Source organism: Brachycentrus maculatus, unplaced genomic scaffold (assembly GCF_059751285.1).
Source record: "Brachycentrus maculatus isolate JH-2025_06_01 unplaced genomic scaffold, ASM5975128v1 h1tg000992l, whole genome shotgun sequence".
NCBI classification, from domain to species: Eukaryota; Metazoa; Arthropoda; class Insecta; order Trichoptera; family Brachycentridae; genus Brachycentrus; species Brachycentrus maculatus.
Genome location: NW_028281710.1, coordinates 82,720 through 106,369, shown reverse-complemented (window position 1 = coordinate 106,369; position 23,650 = coordinate 82,720). Strand labels below are relative to the sequence as shown.

Below are 23,650 nucleotides of genomic sequence, written 5' to 3'. Positions count from 1 at the left end.
TCAACCAATAACTTCTTGATTCTCCATTTTATAATTAAATATAAAATTTTTTTAATATTTTAATTAAACAATTATAATGTCTACCGGTTTCAAAGCTGACCGCTTTTTTTTTCAAGACTGATTAATAAAATTAGCGGTCAGCTTTGAAATCGGTAGACATTTTAATTAAGTTATAATAAATTATTTATGGTGATTTTAAAACAAAATTTTGTTTTAATTATAAAAGTGTTAAATTTTATCAAATTAAATGATTTAGTTTTAACCACTTTTTTATTAATACAATTTAACCTACCAGTTTCGACAAGAATCTTGTCATCATCAGGGTTTATTTTAATTCAAAAATATTAAAAACATTAAAATACTCTCACCAAAAACTTCCACACCACTAAAATGTGCCACAAAGTGTCTGCGGAAAACATTAAAGAAAATAAAAGTATTAATTTATTTTCTAACGCAGATCACGATTAAATTGCCCTGGAACGATGATAATACAACATGATGGCACATACACACTCGTATATGAACATATATATAATAGCTAATTAGGTTCAGATACCTACTGATACTATAGATGTGAATAACTTCGCGAGATGAGACCTTGACCATGTTTCCAATATATTAATCATCAACCTTAGTATACATTTAATGACCAATGTACAAGAATATCATTGATAAATTAATAACAGATGGGATAAAAACACAGCAACCGGAAAGTATAGGCCTAAGTATGCGTTTTTTTTTTCTTAAAACAACGCGCTAACGCTTTTATGGCAGAACAGCGTAAGCTTCGTCGTATTTTCATACATACTATTTTACCATAAACTCTTCACTTATGAATTAAATTAATACAATTTTTATTTTTAGAATGTATACTGGATATTTTTTGTTTTTTTGGAATATGCGTAGAAAAAATATTTTCATAATTTTTCCAAACTCCTAGTCTTTCAATAACTCTTCTTTTTCAAAACCATATAATTATTGGAAGAAAAAAATATTTTTTTAATACAAAAACGGTGTTTTAAGTGAAAAATTGATTACGTAAAATATTACAGGCCACTTAACCTTACCTCCTTCCTAGTTAAAGCAATGGAGAAAGTGCTAAACCTAAACATAAGGGAGAAACATCTCAAGATAAAACCCCTATATGTTAGACAACACGCCTACCAAACTACAAGTCCAGGGAATCCGCTCCGCTCGAATTAACAGACAGACTGGAGAAAGCCATAGAGGGCAAAGCAATTGCCCTATGCGCATTCTTAGATATTGAGGAAGCTTTGATGACACCTCAACGGAAGTCATACTTAGAAGCATAACAGAAAAGAACATCGACCAAACAATACTTAACTGGATTAAGAGAAAATTAAGATAATTGCGACTTATCGAATACTGGGCCGTAAGCAAAGTAAGTATACGATGTTATGCAGCAAAATAGCCGACATAGCTATATAAACAAGGAGACCTCCAAAATAAAACCACATGAAATATATATCTACCTGTGATGATTAATAAATTCCACGAACTGAAGTCCACGTGGGTATCCGGTTATTAAATAGTTTTATAATGGCTAGCATCACATATGTGTATAGAAAAACACGCATAGCAACAAAATATATGTATAAGCATAATCTAACTTAGCATTACTTAATCTAACTCGAGAAAAACACACACATAATCAATGTATGTACAAACTAATGATTCAAATTACTTCGACTTTTGAGAAATGAACTTGGTAGTACCTCCTGCATTTATATATACATACATATATATATATATATATATATATATATATATATATATATATATATATATATATATATATATATATATATATATATATATATATATATATATATATATAAATAAATATATATATATATATATATATATGGAAGTCTGGATATTGACGAGGTATATGACCTGTCATAGGCTGGTTATGTGATCACTTAACACACGTGCAACATTATTCAGCTGTCCAAACTCAAAACACAGTAAGGGACAGTTTTTTTTGCATTTTTGCACTAAGTAGGTTCTACTTAGTCCAAAAATGCAAAAAAAACGTACTACAAAAAAATGTCCCTCACTGTGTTTTAAGTTTGGACAGCCGTATTCTACCCATGATTGACAACCACACTACTCTTTCTTTTGGAACTCCTAAATATTTGATCAATCTCATAACACAATACATATGAGCTCACAACAGCCATCTGTGTTGGATTGAGAAAGCTTTTAAAAATCTTCTCCAATTTAATAATATGAATTGGGGTATGTCTTTTTTTATATAACTAACTAACTAACCATCACGCCGCTTCCCCGCAGGGGTAGGCAGAGAGAATCGAACGCCACACCACTCTGTCTTTGCAAACATTCTTTGCCTCTTCTACATTCATGCATCTCCTCATACATACCCGACGATTATTACGACTCCTGACCCGGCCGCATAGTAAATCTAAGCACTTACTCTTCCTCACATCACATAGTTCATTAGTTTTTCCATCCATACGTCCTCTGATATTCCATGTCGCAATTCTACACTCTTGCGTTGTTCTCTTCTTTGCGCCCCCGCGGGAAGAGCGGCTGACTGGATTGCGAGTCTCAGCGCGGTCTCTTTTTTTAACAAAGTCTCTTTTTTTATATTATTCTGACAAACACAAAATATTCTCAAAAAATGTTTTTTTAACTATTATTTTTTTAATGGACCGAATTTTAATAATGGATAATAAATACAAATGAAGAGCATTTGCCCACCAAAAAACATCGGTTAACGTTTTTCAAAAGAGACATACTTCAAGTTTTTTTTTTTTTTTAATTTATTTCACTCCCTTTTAAGATTTTTTCTCAAATTGATTACATTACAAGGCATCAGGTTCGCGCCGCCCAGGACGACCACTGCTGACAATTCGTCGGCAGTTCTCGTCAGAACTTCGGGACGCGGATCTGACTTGGGAGGATGCAAGGGAGCTGGCAGCCGACAGAAAAGCCTGGAGACAGTTTGTGGACTCCATATGCTCCACCTAGGGAGCGGATATGGTTATTATTATATTATTATTATTATTTATTGATTACATAAGGGAACTTTTGACAACTGAGTTCATGTTATATTAAATGACTCACCCGAGTGTGATGTATAATTTACACAATTAATATTGAATTATTACTTTACCAAATGCGCAAAAAGTATTTCATGTTTATAAATTTAAATAATCTGAACGATAATTTAAGAAATGTAATAAATAATTAAAGCTAATTTATGTCTGTTTTATCAAACTGGACGATTGCCTCACTTTTCATTTACTGTATCATTTTATCAGTGTCCGGCTATTTTCTTTGTAATTTTGAATAGAATAACGACGTCACAATAATTTTTTTATCTTGACTGAAAGCTATATTAATGTTTATTGTGCAATGTTGTGCGTAAAATTATAAATATATATGTCGGGTTATCATTTTTTTATTGCGACATTTACAAGTTCTGTTTATATACATATTTATTTTAACTAAAATAAATTATTAATATTTTAATTATATAAACTTATATTCGCAACATTTGTTAATGCGTCCAAATACTTTACAAATGTGGGTTTCTCCACTATGGAGTTATTTTTACATCTCAGCATAGACGAAGATCTTCATCCATGTTGAGATGTGGATTAATCCAGATTTATGATCAAGAACTGAGTAATTCTGCTGCCCAAATAAACAAATTCCTTTGCCTGCTTGATATTTTTAGTATTTTGTACAATGTTTAACCTTAATTCCTCTCTTCCTGCGACTATACATTTAGTTTTTTTCTTTGCTTATTTAGGATACTTATGTAATAAAAAAGAGAATAAGTTTTTTTGACAGCTCAACATAGATGAAGGAGAATATAGAAGTCTAGGTTTTTACGGGGCTTACGACCGTCATAGGCTGATTTAAGTGATCACTTTACATACGTGTAACATTCACCAATTCTACCCATGATTGATAACCACACAACTCAAATTCTTGTAACTTCTAAATACATTGTTCAAATTCGAAACATAGTGATTGAATGCACTAGAATTTCACTAGAGACATCTATGGTAGATGAAATAAACTTTTTATTGAGCAGAAACTCTTTCATTTGTATGTGAGGTCCGAGATTATTGTGTGAAATATTTGGACACACTCAAAATGCTGTAAATTTTATTTTTGTACTGAATAGAAGGAGAGTTAAATTTATCAACGCTACGTAGATAACGCGTTTGTAATCGAAGCCCAGATCGATCAAAACGTTAATTTGACGTAACGATTTGAAAATATAACGTCGAACTTTTTTTGAGCTGCGTTAATAAGGCACTCGTACTCGTGTCTCGATTTATAGATCACGATATGAGAGCTAATTGACCCTACTTAACCTGTCATTATAGGTATAATTATGACCTTTCGGTCTGAAACGAACGAAGGGATATACTCGTACGTATGCATAGGTAATAAGTTACATTACGGACAGAGTATGGACTTTAGATGCAAATGCAATGATTGATGACATTGTCCATTTTGATTCATTCTGAAGTCATCCGTATAATAAGAGCATAATCCATACAGTGCAGATGCAGAAGATATACAACATAACATCGTTCAGCATCTAATACCGCGAATTCAACATTTTTTTTCAAAAAATATTTTTTTATGACATTCGATTCGTTATCCTTTTCTGCGTGATTGTGTATCTCATATCTGAATTTTGTATGAATCGTCAATCGTCATGTTTAAGGGTAAAATGTAACACCGCGTATGTTGTCTGCACTGCGAAATTTCATTGTCGCCAAAATGTAGTACCATCAACATCTGCAGATGAAAAAAAAGTCTACCAAATAATTAGCAAATCCGTCAATGTGCAAATATTTGGCTCAAAAAAATTGACATAACCGCGAATGTGAACGTTACAATTACAATACCTGAATTAAAAATTATTTCTGAATTTAACCTTTCCAGGAGTACCTACAATAATTGATGTCCGACTTTCACTGGGGAGTGGGTTTTTAAAAATTAAACATGTATTTTTTTTAAATAAAATCTTTGTATATTGAAGATAGAAATTACGTAAAAATAATTTAAATAAAAAATAAAGCTCACCATCTCTAGGTTTTCTTTTATGACAAAGTTAATTACAAATATCCACAGATGTCATTACTATACAAATTACATCATACCAACTGACAGATAGACTTCGACGTTAATTAACGTCGATACTCCTTTGAGGAAAATTCGCACCGAAGTTCATTTACGGCCATACTCCCGAAAAGGTTAAAACCAACAAAATAAACATACAGGTATTAAATAATAATAATAATAATAATTGTATATGTATATATATATATATATATATATATATATATATATATATATATATATATATATATATATATATATATATATATATATATATATATATATATATATATATATATATATATATATATATATATATATATATATATATATATATATATATATATATATATATATATATATATATATTATATATATATATATATTTATATATATATATATATATATATATATATATATATATATATATATATATATATATATATATATATATATATATATAAATACCTATACATTTAATTAAGTACTTACAAATAGTACCTACATAAAACAGTTCTACCACCAGATGTCGCACTGAATAAAACAAAAGACATCAGATAGAAAAAATATAATATTCTGAACTGTCAGAATCAGATAGATAGATAGAAAAATATTACAAAGATAAATTAAGAATTAACTTTAATTACAAAGCAACACATTGTTTATTTTATTATGATACACCCACTTTACATATGATTTACAACCAATTTACAAAGAAAAATATTACCACGTTATATATATATATATATGTATATATATATTTATATATATATATATATATATATATATATATATATATATATATATATATATATATATATATATTTTATTTATAAATTTATATATATATATATATATATATATATATATATATATATATATATATATATATATATATATATATATATATATATATATATATATATATATATATATATATATATATATATATATATATATATATATATATATATATATATATATATATATATATATATATATATATATATATATATATATATATATATATATATATATATATATATATATATATATATATATATATATATATATATATATATATATATATATATATAAACATAAATATATATATATATATTTATGTATATAATATATATATTATTTTGGTGAGAGTATATTTTTAATTAAAATAAACCATGATGATGATGACAAGGTTCTTGTTGAAATCGGTAGGTTAAGTTGTTTAAAAAAAAATTGGTTATAACAATGATATATAATTTTATAAAGTAAAAAACAGCCCACTCATATCGCATATTATTTATAATTTGGAGTCAACGACAACAGATGGCAGCCGCGTTCCCGACAGTGTTGGATTTTTGACAAATGGGAGCTGGCGCCGAAAATTTTCTACATGTGTATTTGTTGGACTCTTCATTACAACGTGAAATTTTAAATGCAATAATGAATACGCTCGATTGACAACTTCGGAAATTTCATCTGTTTTGAGAACAGGAGGGATAACTAGTGTGGGTCAATCATGAACTTCTCAGCATTTACTCACTGCCTGGAGAAAACCACTAAAATCTCAGAAGCCGGACTGTCAACTGTCGTCAGCAGACCTTCCGTTCCACTAGAAGAGGGCTCGGCATTTTGTGTCCTAGCTTGGTTTATGGTACCAATGCCCTTAACTATTTTTTTCATGAATGATACCACCTCTCGTGACACTTCCTTATGAACTATCACGGATCCGATGTCGGAAAGGTCTTCACCCAGGCTCCTGTACAGATTAAAATAAAACGTCTTTTTGAGTTAGAAGAAACAAAAATCCACTTAATAATCTTTAAATCTTGTACATAATAAGCAACGTAAATAAAATATATAACTCCCATCTTTAAATAAAAACTTATACTTTCCTTACGTAAATGTGCTGTTGTTGAAGTATGACCAAAATGACCATACGTCCCGTTTTGAACGGGACCGTCCCGTTTTTAGATAACCTGTCCCGTTGTCCCCAAGTAAAGTTTCGGGACGTCGAAATGTCCCGTTTTCAAAAAAAGAGCAACAAACGGTATTTTTTTTTTAAAGTGCAGAAAACGTACGGTAGTTTGTAGTTTAATTCTTATTTAAAAGCAAACCCACTTATACTTAAGAAAATATGTTCATCAGAAAAATATAAAACAACATAATTTTTTCATGTTTATATTAAATTAATTATTCCTCTTATTTTCTTTAGCAACATTCTTCTTTATTATTAATACATAAAAACTATGAAAAAAATATTTGTTTTCTTGAATATACATACTTTTACATAACATTGGTAGATATCCCGTTTTAAGGACAAAAATAAATTCTTAGTTTAAGTATGACGGGTTGCTACTTTTTTATTTAAGTGAACAATACATATTTACAAAATTATTGTTAAATTTTTTTATGATGATCACTTGGCATGACCTAGTATTTCAAATACCTACTTAATTGTGGACAGACCAAGAGTCGGAATAGTCAGGGGGCATGTGTGAGGAGATGCATGAATATGGAAGAGGCAAAGCTTGTTCGCAATGACAGATGGGTGTGGCGTTCTATTCTCTCCTCCTACCCCTGCGGAGAAGCGGCGTGTTGGTTAGTAAGTTAGTTTTTTATAATGAAATAAAAATCACAAAAAGTTAAATTATCAGTTTATTTAACATCAACAGAATTATAATATCATCATAAATATGTATAAATAAAACTAAGGAATATGTAAACAAATAATAACCCAAATATCTTTGTTTATTTTCAATGTTCATGATAAAATACAGGTATAAGTTTGAGTTATTAAAAGTTCATTTTTACTCATGATTCAAATCATATGTAAGAACCGTTAAAGGTGCTTAAATGCTTAGAATACATGTCCGGGATACTGCCATGTGTGAATGTCGTCTTGAAGAGGAGGATCTAGATCACATGTTCTTTGGGTGCCCGTTGAATGACGGCAACCTGAGCTTCCTTTCAGACCAATTTTTTGTTTTTTTAATATCATTTTTCCTGAATACCTTTATGAATTTGATATATCACAATTTTTAGCTTTATATCTACTAATCTATTTTGATATCAGGATATTTTCCAATATATCTAGCTAAATAAAAAATAAAAATAAATTGTATGTTAAAAACATTAATAACTTTGTGGTATGGTTAATAAAACACTTTTAAAAAACAATGAATGGGTAAGGAGAGTGTTTATTTTAATTTTTGTACCCAAAAATTTCTAACTAGAATAAATGGGGTTTTATGCAATTAACTTTTTTTACTTTTAAAATATAAGAAAACCTTTAAAAATAAGACAAAGTTGAATATGAACTAAATATTTGTTTATACAAAGAAAAAATCCAATGAAAAGACTGGTTACAATATTGACTGAACTTATCTGCTTAGAGTCTAGTCTGCAAGCTCAAATACTAAATATTTTTCATTTCATTAAAAGTTGCAATGCTCTGAGAAAAGTAAAAATAACAATGGTAGATCAAAGATATACGAAAATGGTCTTTATAATTACATTTCAAAAGTCAAATCTAATGATGACCTGTCACAGTTTGGTACCATGCGATGTTACCATGGATCTATCAATTTACAACTGTGTCAGGAGCAGTAATTCCAATGAATAAAATAGTAATAATAATTTCTTTATATTAGGGATGATATCTGCCTTTGATAAAAGTAGAACCTAAGAGGGTTGGGACTCTCAACCATCAGTATTTTTGAATTCCCATTAGTGTGCTTGAGGAGAATTTCTGTTGACTTTTATTTTCCCTGTGAGAAGTAAACAAAAAACTATCAGTAATTTTCAGAAATATCATTTTAAACACATTTTTTTACACTCTGATTTTAACTTTGGCGAATACTCTATGAGTGGATCCATATTAAAGAACAGGACGGAAGCTAAAGATTAGGGCATAATACTGGACGCTTAATTGACCTTTGATAAACATATAAACTGCATAATCTCCAAAGCTAACCGCACTTTGGGTTTTATTTTAAAAACAACCTTTTAGAGATATAAATACTAGGAAAACCGTGTATTATGCTTATATTAGGAGCATCCTTGAATATAGATCTCAAGTGTGGAATCCTGGTTATGAAATCTTTAAATGAAGAATTAAAGGAGTTCAAAACAGATTTTTTTAAATTATAAAAACCTAAATTATAGATCTTCTAGACAACACTCAAGTAGTGTATACTCTGCGGTCTTCTTTAAAATGAACTTTCTGGGTGATCGCAGAAAATCAGCAGATGTGATCATCTTTTATAGATTGTTAAACTCATACATTGATTCATCGGAATTGCTGGAACGTATAAGGCCGCTTGTGCTCTACACGGAATTTTTTTTCAAATAAAAGCGACCATGACAGTTTAGCGTGATCGAATCAAGTGCAGCGATCTGAAGAAAGACCGCTAAAAGTACAAGCCAATCCAAGCAAATAATCCGTTTATCATTAACTGAAGTACCGGACGGTAAAATTTTACTGTCAGGTTTTTTTACGCCCCGGTGTAGCCTGAAAAAAAACGGATGATTGGCTTGTGCACTTGTCGGTCTTTCTCCGGATCGGTGCGCTCGATCGGTGCGCGTGAACATGATCACGCTGAACTGTCAAACTTCGTAGTAGTTCTGCTGGACAGTAAAATTCCGATTAGTGTACAAGCACCCTAAGTTTTAGAGTTCCCGGTCAGATCACCAGGACAACTGACACCTTAGCGCTTCCGACGAGTAGAACAAACTCTTAACAGGTTCCTATATTTATCGTTTATCAAAATCGATCAATAATGAAAATGGGAATTTTGATATGTTCTATTCGACATTGACAGCACTGAGATCGCGTACATAGTAAGTCGATATATATATTGTGTTGTCTCCAAATTTTCACATAATTTGTCTTGGACTTGAGTTTTAATCTTTCCCATTTCCCCTTTTCCTCCCTCCCGTCCCTCTTCCAGGTATTTATATTAAATTACATATCGCTCACTCCTTTCAAGAACGTCATAAATCAAAAATCATCAATTTTCAGTTGTGCATGTTTTCGGAATGCCCAGAAAATGTACTTTATCCCAGCAAAAGAGGCATATTTTTAACTTAATATTTACCCGCTACAGGGCAGAAAGTGCTGTTTTTGCATTGTTTAGAAAATGTACAGTTTATTTTGTTTTTTTAAATAAACTAGTTATTTTTCAAATGGAAAAAAAACTTCAGGTTTAACCTAAAAAGATCTGTTGCACAGTAAAAAGTTCAATAATTGGCTTGATATTTATTTTTAATAAATAGTATTATATTTTTAAACTTTTGAAACGTTCTCCTGAGAAATCAAGTTTTTTGATTTATGACGTTCTTGAAAGGAGTGAGCGATATGTGAAATTTTGTAATTGGAATTTTACAAATACCTGTTTTTTTTTTACTCATAATTGTAAATTTTTTTTTTCTAAACACATTTACTGCTGAGAACATGCCTCACATATATAAATACCTACCAGGAGTAATTTATTTATAGCATAAGACGCTAACAATGATAACAGCTAATATAAGTACGGGAACGTAACCTCGATTTGGACAATTCATCTGCTATTTCTCCTCTAATTCGTATCCCATATAGCAGATATGTCCTTCATTTGTATCCTATGAAACATATTCCTTTCCTAGATCCAAAAACCATAAGCAGCGGGCTGATCACCTTATCTTCATACAGGTAGCCTTAGGGATTATGCGACTATTGAACTAAGGTACTAAATAAGTTACAAATAAATACCTGCAAACGATATAAGGAGTCCAAATTTTTCTTTGTTTTAGCAACAGTGAGGTCATTGGAACCAAGTTTCGATTCATAGATCTCCAAAGCTCGCCGGTAATAGCGTTCTGCTTCATTATGTTTCCCCTGGAAATTGAAAGAAAAATAAGGTTTCCCTTACTGTGCTTACAAATTACACACATTCTGAGTGTGTCCAAATACTTGTTCACAAAATCTGGATTATCTCCAATTACAGGAGTTATTTTCATATCATTTTTTGACATCTCATCAAAGATGAAGAAGAATGTGGAAGTCTGGGCATATACGGGGCTGACGACCGTCATAGGCTGGACACACTCAAAATGTTGTAAATAAATTATCTGGTCAAATTATAAGCCTAAATAATAAAAATGATAATGATGTTTTCTGGCGTTTCTCATGTGTGTGATTATAATCCAGGATTCGGACCTTACATACTAATAAAAGAGTTTCTGCTCAATAAAAAGCTTCTTTTCATCTCACCAATTGATGTCTCTAGTGAAGTTCTAGTGATTCAAGAATAATGTTTCAAAATTGGTTCACATATATAGAACATCCAAGAATTTGAGTAGTGTGGTTGTCAACAATGAGTAGAATTGGTGAATGTTACGTAAAGTAATCACTTAAACCAGCCTATGACGGTCGTCAGCCCCGTAAACGCCCAGACTTCCATATAATTCTTCATCTTTGATGAGATGTCAAAAAATAATATGCTTGTTTTTAAAAAATAAAGTACATACATAAGTATTCAAATAAACTTTTTTTCGGAACGCAAACCCTAATTTTGTATGAACGTCAAAACTTTTATAACACGGGTTTTTGAGGAACCATATAATTGTGTTATACGAGGCCCGAGTGTATTGTGAAACGCAAAATTAAAAATTACTAACCCATTGCAACACAAATCTGGCAAATCGTCGGCTAAAGTCAATTTGTCACTGACTCACAAAGCCGGTGATTTGCCAGTTTATCTTTAAAGTATTTTCTTTTTACTTTAAAACTGAATGACAATAACTTTATTCATAAAAATGATATAAATAAAACAAAATTATGCTTTTATGTTTTACCATTTTTTTTGTGTGTCGGAATGTTATTGTAATAAAAAATGTGTCAAAATTGTATGAAAAAATTATGTCATCTTTATTAGTTGTGTAATGGGTTAATGTGTAAGATATATTACGGAGAAATACTTTAAATCTGGACCCAGTATTTATTATATTTAAGAGATATTAAGAAACAATTAGTACACTAGTTACACAACACAGGAAAGGATCGGTTAAAAATGTCACAGGAATCAGTATTTGTTCCAAAAGAAGAGAATTAAATATTTTTCTTTAAATAGTACCTGGGATTTGCATAGCAATCCCAAATTATTGAGCTGCTTGGCAACATCGGGATGCTGGCTTCCTAAGGCGGCTTCGCGGATTTTCAGAGCACGCCTGCACAGCGGTTCAGCCTCCTTGTATTGACCTGTTCAGAAATAAAATAAAAATAGAGAATAAATACCACTCATAACAAGTAATTCACATAACGATAAAAAAAAATCTAAAAATTTGCTGCCTTAACGAATGATATTTCACAAAACGACTTATAGAGGAAAGACAAGTCCTATTTTCACGACATTCACTTGTGAGGCGGGACTTCCGCGCCCGGGCTCGTGTTGGATAAAAACGATATTGAAGAGCTTGTGAAAGAAAACAGTCAAGATCTGATCACCGAAGAGCTTATGCAGTTGCATCGTGTTTCACAGCGAGAAGTTATGGAGGAGAGCTTATTAATGGAGAAGGAGAAAGTACCTGAGTAACAATCTTCTAGCACAATAAGAGAAATGCTGAAAGCATGACAAACTGTTGCATCGTAAATTAAGAAGCATCACCCTAAAATAAGGAGGTGGCTATTCGTGCTACAAATTTATTCAATGACAATGGTATGACACATTTTCCCCAAATTTGAAGCATCGGTAAATACAGTTTTCTGGTTAGTAATTAATACTAGTAAGTAATTAATTATTTGTCACAAAATCATATTGTAATTTAGGTTTTTTTTTCAAATCTTAATTGTATTCTAAGTTGTTACACTCCATAACAATTTATAAGTAATTTTATTTGAATAAATGTTAATAAAAAAATTGAACATTCTTTCAGCATGGAATGCATTATCGTATTTTACATGGATTTAAATGGGAAATAATGTATCGTTTAACGAGTGTTTTGCTGAACAAGATGCTGGAACGAATTATGTCCGTTATGAGAGGTTCCACAATATGTGTAAAAAAATATGTTTGCTTTCTGGGGCATGTGAGAGGAGAGAAGTTTGAGCTGTTGCACCTGATCATAAAAGACAAAATAGAGGGTCGATGAGGTGTGGGCAGAAGACAGATATCCTGGCTCCGGAATATAGAAGATTGAATGGGGATCAGGACCGTCGAGGCGCTGTTTAGAGCTGCTTAAGACAAGGGCAATAACTTTCAAGTGATAGACGACATCAGGGGGTCCTGACATGACACAAACAGAAGAAGAAGAAGAAGTACTATCACACTTCATTTTAAGAAATAGCCCACAAAGCCTGCATTTGGAGGGTTATCTGCGGAAAATGGGGATTACTGTGAAAAATATAACACAATACAATATGATCACAAACGTCCAAAAAAATTTAAGTGTTTATTTTTCATGAATTAATTTTATAATTGGTGGGAATCGATCCTATTAAGCACCATTTCAGAAAAAAATGCCCTCTTGATTATTTGTGTTAGGAATAATTTTTGTAATGAGGGTGAAAATGTTGGTAGCAACACCCTTTTTACATATATTCAATGTATGCCGTTAATGTTATTCTGAAGTTGAATATTTATTTGATAGTTTGAAGACTTGAATTCTGAACTTTGTGGAAATTTATGAAAGCTCATTGATCCATTAACAAGTGAAACTCTACCGGGATTTTTTAAAATTGTATAAATATATTTACATAGTTTTGCATAAGCTGCAGCCAAATTATTAAGGTTAGCGGCAACAGCCACGTGGTTTTCTCCGATGGTAGCTTCTCGAATCTTAAGGGCGTCATTTAACAAAATGATTGCTTCTTTGTAATTGTTTTGGTCTCTAAAACAAACGGATAAAAATAAAATAAAACTTTTTAAATAATTTCAGTGAGGTGACTCGCATCATAAATAGAGAAAATCTTCTTCAAATTCAACTAAATTTCTGAATGTGTGAACATAATAATAATAAGATGTTTCAATTAATGACTACCATTAATTTTAGTCAGTAATTTAGCAGTAAGACATAAGCCCATGGTCACAACAGTCGTCAGGAAAGTCAAGTACCATGTCTCCGAGAGCCTCGATCATGTGCGTTTCTTTTACAAGGCATCAGGTTATCAAGCCCAGGAAGTCCTGTGCTGAAAATTTGTCAGCAGGTCATATCTCAGCTACAGGCACTATTAGCAGACAGAAGGCATTATTATGTACAAGGTTTTAAATCAATAAGTCGATTTTTATTTCTTCTAGTTAAGAACATGTTTTATTTTAATCTGTGCTAGGAACAGGAAGAATAAACTAGTGTAGGCCGATCAGGAACATCTCAGCATTTGCTTATTACTAGGAGAAAACCACATGAAACTCCTCAAGAAAAGCCGGATTGTTGACTGTCATCAACAGGCCTTCCGTTCCACTAGAAGAAGGTTCAGCATTTGGGGTCCTAGCTTGGTTTAAGGTACCAATGTCCTTCACTATATTTATCAAGTATGATACCACCTCTCGTGAGAGTTCCTTAACTGACATGGATCCGATGTCGGATAGGTCCTCACCCAGGTGTCTTCAACGCGCCTCCTGCTGTTATTTTTAAAGCTGAAATTGGGGCTGCGGGATCTGACTGACTACGAGTAGATATGTGTAAATTTTTGGGCAATATGTCCAAAATTAAACAAGATTATGGGATTGAATTCTACTTTTATTTACATATACAAATATGATAATATGTGACGCGTTTCGTCTTATTAAGACATTATCAAACACACAGAGTGTTAGTGAGATGTAAATAAATGTAGAATTCAATCCAATCAATTCAATCCAAAACTTAAAAATGGAATTCCACCAACTGTCTGCAGTTACAATAAGTAGGTAAGTATACACTGACCTGTATACAAGGGCCAGGATATTGAGCATTGTGGCCACGTCAGGGTGATTGTGGCCGGAAGTCTTCTCCAGATCGTCGATGGCCTGCTTGCACAGGGGCACGGCCACCTCGTAGCGGCCCTGCGAGGCATACTGGATCACCAGGTTGTGCAGTGTCCGGATACGTGCCGGGATCTCGAATCCCGTAATCATCTGCTCGGTGAACCTAGTCGGGAGCGTCCGAGACATGGCTAAACCAAACAAATCAAATCAATGTATTCAATAATTAACATATCGTGGATATGTACTGGCAAAAAATGTACACTTTAAAATCCATGTTATTTAAAGCTTTTAGCCTGAATAAAGTACCCGCTATTAAACTTAAAATTAAATTTTCTTTTAATTCCACATAAATATGACATTTCAAACAACTTAGTGTATTTTCCCAGTTTATAGAACGTTGAAAACTTCATAGTACTGTATCATTAAGTCAAAATTGCACATTTTCGAGTTAATGTTTTTTGCCAGTACACTCTTGATTTATAATACATATCTAATACAGTGAAACCTCTATCTATCGTTTCTAAAGGGACCTATTAAAATAAACCATGAATGCGGGAAAACAATGGATGCGGGATTAAGAAGTAAATACATAAGAAGATACAATCGAGTATAAGATACCATCCTCCCTATCTGCATAACAATGGTTAGGTTAAAATTCTAAACAGAGTACAAATTTTAGATGGAAATAAATGTATTTATTTAACAGAACCAAAAAAAAATTTAAGTTTATTTTTTTTAAATAATCTTTGATGAACATTTGTTTTTTACTGTTTTATTTCGCATTTCGACTACATTCAATCTACCTTCATGTTTCACTTCCATATATTAGGTTTGGAACCAGGACTTCGTTGTGTACTGTCAGTTTAGCTTTTGCTCATAGGTTTTAATGTAGATGTAAGTTTTTTTTTAAAAATCTAGTATTTTCAGTTTGCAAATCCCACTTTAAGTTTTTGACTACTTGTATACCTAAATATTTTATGCTCTTTATTTATATATATATATATATATATATATATATATATATATATATATATATATATATATATATATATATATATATATATATATATATATATATATATATATATATATATATATATATATATATATATATATATATATATATATATATATATATATATATATATATATTTATATATATATATGTATATATATATATATATATATATATACATATATATATGTATATACATATATATATATATATATATATATATATATATATATATATATATATATATATATATATATATATATATTATATTTATATATATATACATATATATATGTATATACATATATATATATATATATATATATATATATATATATATATATATATATATATATATATATATATATATATATATATATATATATATATATATATATATATATATTTATATTTATATATATATATATATATATATATATATATATATATATATATATATATATATATATATATATATATATATATGTATATACATATATATATGTATATATATATAAATATAAATATATATATATATATATATATATATATATATATATATATATATATATATATATATATATATATGTATATACATATATATATGTATATATATATATATATATATATATATATATATATACATATATATATATAAATATATATATATATATATATATATATATATATATATATATATATATATATATATATATATATATATATATATATATATATATATATATATATATATATATATATATATATATATATATATATATATATATATATATATATATATATATATATATATATATATATATATATATATATATATATATATATATATATGTATTATTTATGACCTTTGTATGACTAGAGATAAAATTAATAATAAAAGGTTTACTTACATACATTGTGGGCAACAACTGATGTAGTCGGTGAAACAGATGGTTCCGGTTCTTTTGGAGGTTTTGAGCCTATATTTTTAGGGGCTTGAACAGGAACACAAATAGAAGGTGATAATGTAGTTGCCTCATCGCACAATGCCTGATCTTGTACTTCTGTTTGCTTGTTGAACATATTAGTCACCTCCTCTAAGTCAAAGTCAGTGTTGAAGTCATTATGGAAAACTTGAGAAGTGTTTTTGCTATGTCCTAAAATAACAACACAATTTGTGAGTGGAATCCAGACTGAAAACCTGTATACTCATTCTCTTACCCGATCATCTGACCAAAAGAATGAAATTTTACAATTTTTCATTTATTAAATGAATTCCCTTAAAAAGTGAAAATTATTACAAAACAAGTATACTTTTGATATCCAGTATTTATCCTGGATACTGGCAAACTCTCGACACATTTGTATATAGTCACATTTCGCTCACTCTTTTCAACGTCATATTTCAAAAATCGTCAATTTTCAGTTGTGAATGTTTATGGAATGCCCAGAAAATGTACTATATGCCAGCAAAAGCCGCATATTTTTAACTTAATATTTACCCGCTACAGGGCAGAAATTGTTGTTTTTGCATTTTGAAGAAAAGGTGTTGTTCAATTATTTTTTAAAAATACCTACTAAATATTTTTCGAATAGAAGAGAAAAAACCTTTTACCTAAAAAGATCTGTTGCGCAGTAAAAAGTTCAGTAAGTGGCTTGATATTTATTTTCAATACATTTCATTATATGTATTCTTAAACTTTAAAAAGATTGCCTAAAAAAGTTTTTTGATATATGACGTTGTTGAAAGGAGTGAGCGATTTGTGTGCTAGCCATTACCAAATGGGTTAAGAACCTACAGAACTAAGGATTTAAACCAGAGTTTGTGGAGAAAATAGTGTTTTGTGAAGAATCCATTGACAATTTTCTGGCCGCAAAGCCTCTATTTTTAGAGGTGTGTGTATAAAGATATTACAGTGCATGAAGAAATCACTCGTGCCATCCAATGCTGGGTTGAGAGCTATTAACACATTTTGGATGGTATTTTTTACACCTGCAGGCTGCTGGCAACAGGATTTGATTATTATTTACGTTAAGACTTAAACAAAGAGATTGGTATATAATATTCATTTAAAAACAATGGATAATTTCTTACTTTCTGCGTTTGAAATGAGGCCGGCGCAGAAGGTGAAAATATCCTTACCATCCAAAGTGTGTTAAGGTTGTAAGCAGACTTCCATTTTTCCTTTGTTAAAAAAAAATCGTCTCAACCAAAATATCTAATACATCTCGATATACAGGCAGACCTCAACTTTCGCACATGATTGGTTCCTGAAAATGTGTGTGAAAGTTAAATGTTCAAAAGTAGGGGGATGTAAAAAAAAATATAAAAAAAACACCAAAAATTGTACACTGAAATTTGTATTTATTACAAATTACTAAGTATATATTGAATAAAAATTATATTTTCTTAATAAAATTCTCAAGAGTTAGTTGTATTCTACTTTTTTTTCTTTTCTTCATAGAGAATTCTGTAACATGAAGTACCTGTAAGTTCTGTAACATTTTTTTCCAAAAAAGTTTTTTTTTTAAATGTGCGAAATAGCAAATTGTGCGAAAGTCAAATGTGTGAAATATTAGGTCCGCCTGTAGTCCCGTATTAAAAACTTTTTGACACATTCATAATTAATGTCCGCCTCCGTAGTGTAATGGTCAGCATGCTCGGCTACCGTTCTGGAGGTCCCGGGTTCGATTCCCAAGGGGGGTAAAAATAAATATAGGTAATTTTTTCACTGTAATATTTATTCAATATTACCATGGACTGGTACCTGAAGCGGAGGGCTGATCACCTTTCCTTCATGTGTAAAACGATCAAGATAACACTGCGTTTATAAGATACAGTGCCCTATCACCATTGGGGTGCGGATAAGGGTATTATTATTATAATTAATTACCAGTAAACCAGTATTAACCTTATATTTTTACTGATTTACAATAGTAATATTATGTTCCAGCAAATGGATTGGGTGGCCTTGTGACCATGTACCATTTTATTTGATGTACAGAACAGAAGTGCCTCTTAATTCTTTTGCAGTTGTTACCCTGAATATTCTTACTATTGTTGTAACATCATAATAACGTCAATTTATTTATGTATAATGTGGTAGATTATCAAACAGGAACAAGACATCTAAATATATCACTAATATTTTTTTATTATTTAAATTTATATGTTTTTTTATTGAAATATTTATATGAATTCAAATGTTAATATCTCGCTGTGCTTAGTCTTGCATTTAATCTTGTATAAATTTCTTTATTTTATGTTGCATTATTTGTAATAGTTTTTTTTTGTTGTAATGTATCAATGTCTCGTTGTGGGTCCTACTAGTGGGACATTCATAAAAACAATAATTAGATTTATACCATATTGTATATTGTATACCAACCCCAGCTTACCTATTTTTTAATATAACCAAATAAATGCATGAACCATGGAATGATGAGATGTGAAATGTAAAGAATTTTTTTAAATAATTATAAATCACAAAGCTGCATACTGTATTTACTTTTTAAAATGCTTCTTAATTTTTTCCACTGTATAATTCCCACGCTGGGCTACCGTATTAGAGGTCCCGGGTTCGATTCCCAGGGAGGGGTAATATAGATCTAAGTTGCTTTTTTTCACTCTAATAATTATTCAATATTACCCTGGACTGGTACCTGAAGCGGAGGGCTGATTACCTTTCCTTCGTGTGTTAACGATCAATATAATACTGCGTTTTTATGATGCAGTGCCCTATGCACTGGGTGTAAAAAAGGGTTGAAAAAATCCTATAGAAAATATGGATACTTAACCCTAGACCACGGGACTTGTTTCGACGTATCTTAATATGGGACTATTGTAAAATATACAACGATATAAAAAAACTCACATTTTACCAAAAACATTTACTAAAATATTTAAAAAAATAAGTGCAACATGTCTTTTGAGAACTTAATATAAAATGTGTACTTAAAATAAAGGTAAAAAAATTAAGATACATGCTAATTGTCACGTCATTCTTTACATGTGTTGCCTCGGTGCTCCTGACAGATTGGATGCCCGTTGTAAATTTTATGAATGTCCCGTAATCTAAGGTTAAATAGCTGCTGTATGTGCGTTTATCAATAACATTGCAGAACATTGTAAGAAACAAATTGATAAATTGAGAGGAATCATGAATGCCCATGACTTTCTTCGTAATGCAGACAATGCTTAAATAAAACTATGTTTCAAATTTTAATAAAATATATTTGCCTTAATTAATTTTATACAATGTTTTGATCATATGTTACTCTTTTGGTTTCTCATTAATTATGTATACTAGCAAATTTCAATAGGTTATTGACTACTGCTACCTATTATATGCCTGTAAAGCATCATAAAATAATAACATAATTATACAAAAAAATATTAAATTAAAACCTTAAATGTATCACTCAAGGTAAACTTAGCATCCGAAGAAGACATATTCTGGCTTTGAAATTTATAAGTGGTTCTACTGTATAGCATTAAGTGGCTGTTAAGAGTGACTGCAGACAAAATTAAAATTGCCTTTATGATTGCCAACCTTCAGCGTGAAGTGTCACAGTAAGAAGAAAAAAAGTAAAAGTATTTAACATCAATCATTTTCTTGTACTACATCTAGCTGAAAAAGTTTTAAATCAAACGTTATCAAGATAAATAGTGTGTAAAACATAGTGTGAAAACACTCAAACCTTTCACCCTAAGGATGGACATCTTTATATGACATCACATGATATTTGGTCATTAAAGGTAGTTTAAAAAAAAAAAAAAACTAATGACAGAAAAACAATTTTTTGTTCTTATTATTTACCTACACAGGTGCTTCTTTTTTAAATGTTTTCTAGAAAGTATGCCTACTGTTTGAAAAATATAGGAGTCAAGCTATGGCGGAGTAAGGAATTGCACCATGGTCCTCAGTATTAGAAGCCCACGACAATTCTATGGGACCACAACCTGACTCCCAAACAACTACAGGTATGGAAACTGTTTTATTTTTAAACTTATCTAAAATATGATCACATTGGGTATGATAATACAATAGTACAGTGAAAAATACAATGGAAGTGTGTCATCATCAGATTTACCTCTCATAAAATGACTATGTTTAACTGCTCTTACCAATTTTTACATCTTCATTTTCTTTACGTTTTCGTAGTTTTAATTTTAAGAATTTCAGTGGCAGAGGAACACGAATCATAAAATGCTCTGGATGCTTATTGGTTCCTTCACAAGTGGAGCACAAGTCGAAGTCGGAACATGTGATGCATTTGTAGCGAAATCCATTAATAAAGCGCTTCCTACAACCATCGCAAACTACTCCAGTATGTTCTATTGTCGGACTAAATGTACGGTCTAAAATTTAAAAAGAGAACAAATTAAATACATATTATACATAGGTGGATACATTCGTGGATAATATTAAGTAATTTTTCTGTAGTTATTGAAGAAGAAAAACAGTTTTTCTAGATCCGAACTACACCAAACTAACTTTTTACATGATTTTGAAATAACACAGTGCAGCAAAAAAAGAGAAAAATCAATAATTTATTTAACAATGCGTAACAGTAATTTAAAATTTCCTACATCCCTCGCATGTACTTACTACTCAGTACTATGCGCAGAGAGGTGTGCGGAATGGGACCAGAACAAAGAGGGGAGAAATCGCAGGACTGCAGATTGCAAAATTAACACTTTGTGTCCTTGCCACTTACGAGCCAGCAAATATATAGCTTAGGGTGTTTGAAAATGATGCGGAATGCATCGAAACAAGTGTCTCATTTAGTGGTATTTACTAAGCGAAGATGCATTTGAAATATTATACCCTTGTTCGTATAATATTTACTAAGTAGTCATAAAAATATGTAAGTATACATGATAAAAAATAAAATAAAAAAGGTAATTACTTGGAGCTGGAGGCATAAATGAAATTTGTAACAGGTGTACTTCAGCGCAAACATCACCTTTTGCGACATACAGCTTTTTTGGGCCGCTTTGTTGAGAGTTAAGAGCTAAAATTAATTCTGCGTCACTCAAAATCTGTATTTTATCTCCATCACTATCTGAAAAATAAGCATGAAATATGATGAATTGAACCCAGATATTATTCATGGTTTTATGTGCCTTAACCACTCCACACTCGCGCACTCACTGGTGAGCGCGGATTAGTTTTTACGTTAAATCCGCACACTCATCTGTGAGTGCGTTCACTTGGCGTTATGTCCGCGCTCGATCACATTTGATATCTTCATACAAAAAAACAGAGGAAGACCGAGAAAAACTTGGCACGATCAGGTATGTTAAATACTTGTAAGCGGTCAGGTTAGGAGTCGAAACAATCGGCGGGTGTGTATGAGGAGATGCATGAACGTGGAAGAGGACAGAGTGGTGTGGCGTTCTATTCTCTCTGCCTACCCCTGCGGTGAAGCGGCGTGATGGTTTATTAGTTTTTACTTTTTAAAAAACGTTGTTTCAAAATTACGAGTACATAATAAAATGCAATAAAAAAAAAAGGTTGGACCAATTTCTTAAAAAAAAACCGAGTGTGAAGTGGTTAAAGATGAGAAGATTCCATACACACCTTTCCAGAAAACTATGAAAGATGTTTTCTTAATTACGGGAAAAATGGAACACAGCTGCTTTTTGAGGGAAGCAAGCTTCATTGCGGCCTCTCTGTCCATTGAGCACATTCTAACTTCAGGTTTGTCATCATCGGGAGTACTGCAGAGGAACAATTTGAACTCAACTCCATCTTCGGGTTTCAGCATTTTTACCGTATCACAATTTCTAAAGAAACAAAACAATTCTTATGGAGACATACAGAATATGTCAGAAATACCGAAATATCGTAAATACAACATTAATGAATTAACTTTTGATATGAAAATTTGTGATTAATAAGTCAAATTTTGATATTTTTTTCCATAATGACTATTAATACAGTAACTAAATACAGTACTTCAATAATTATATTATCAACATAAGTGAACAAAAGAACAAGCCCAAATAGCTGAGTCTACATGACTGTAATCACTTATCTTTTTTTGTGTAAATGATATCATCATACGTATTATGGAAACAATAATGAACATAATTCACATTCATATTCTTTTCAAATCTATTGGTGCCTTTATATTCTAAATAAACTACAATAATTTGAACTTTAAAATATAAAATATAAAAATAAATCAATTTTAATTTAATAACTTTTCAACATACCTTTTTGCTGCTTCAAGACCTATGCGGAAAGCATTATCAACTTTTTTTAGTGATAAGACTAACTCTGACTAACTTATCAATAAAGATAAACCTATATTAATCATAACATTTCTGTTGCATAGGTATGTACCAAAGATTTTGAGTGTAAAATTACCAGAAATAATATTATTTCACTAATCTAATGTGACTTTTTTTTATCTTTATAAATCACTTATTAAATTTTAAAAATGGGTAAAAATAAAATGGAAAATGATTCGGTTCCATAGCCAGAAATACATCACAAGCTACAATATTTTATTCCTAACTAACTAACCATCACGTTGCTTCTCG

At 30.5% G+C, this 23,650-nt stretch overlaps 1 protein-coding gene across 1 annotated transcript; it reads right to left on the bottom strand.

Annotated features, from left to right (window-relative positions):
• Positions 1 to 7,781: 7,781 nt before the first annotated feature.
• On the bottom strand, positions 7,782 to 23,384 carry LOC148299697 (uncharacterized). The gene is made up of 10 exons (XM_088275803.1): positions 23,321 to 23,384; positions 22,683 to 22,888; positions 22,009 to 22,164; positions 21,224 to 21,457; positions 17,007 to 17,252; positions 15,040 to 15,268; positions 13,871 to 14,004; positions 12,252 to 12,376; positions 10,889 to 11,014; positions 7,782 to 8,903 (listed from the first exon to the last, which is right to left on the bottom strand). The coding sequence occupies exons 2-10, from the start codon at positions 22,867 to 22,869 to the stop codon at positions 8,895 to 8,897; spliced, it is 1,446 nt and encodes a 481-aa protein (XP_088131929.1). The 5' UTR covers positions 22,870 to 22,888; positions 23,321 to 23,384; the 3' UTR covers positions 7,782 to 8,894.
• Between the last annotated feature and the right edge of the window lie 266 nt (positions 23,385 to 23,650).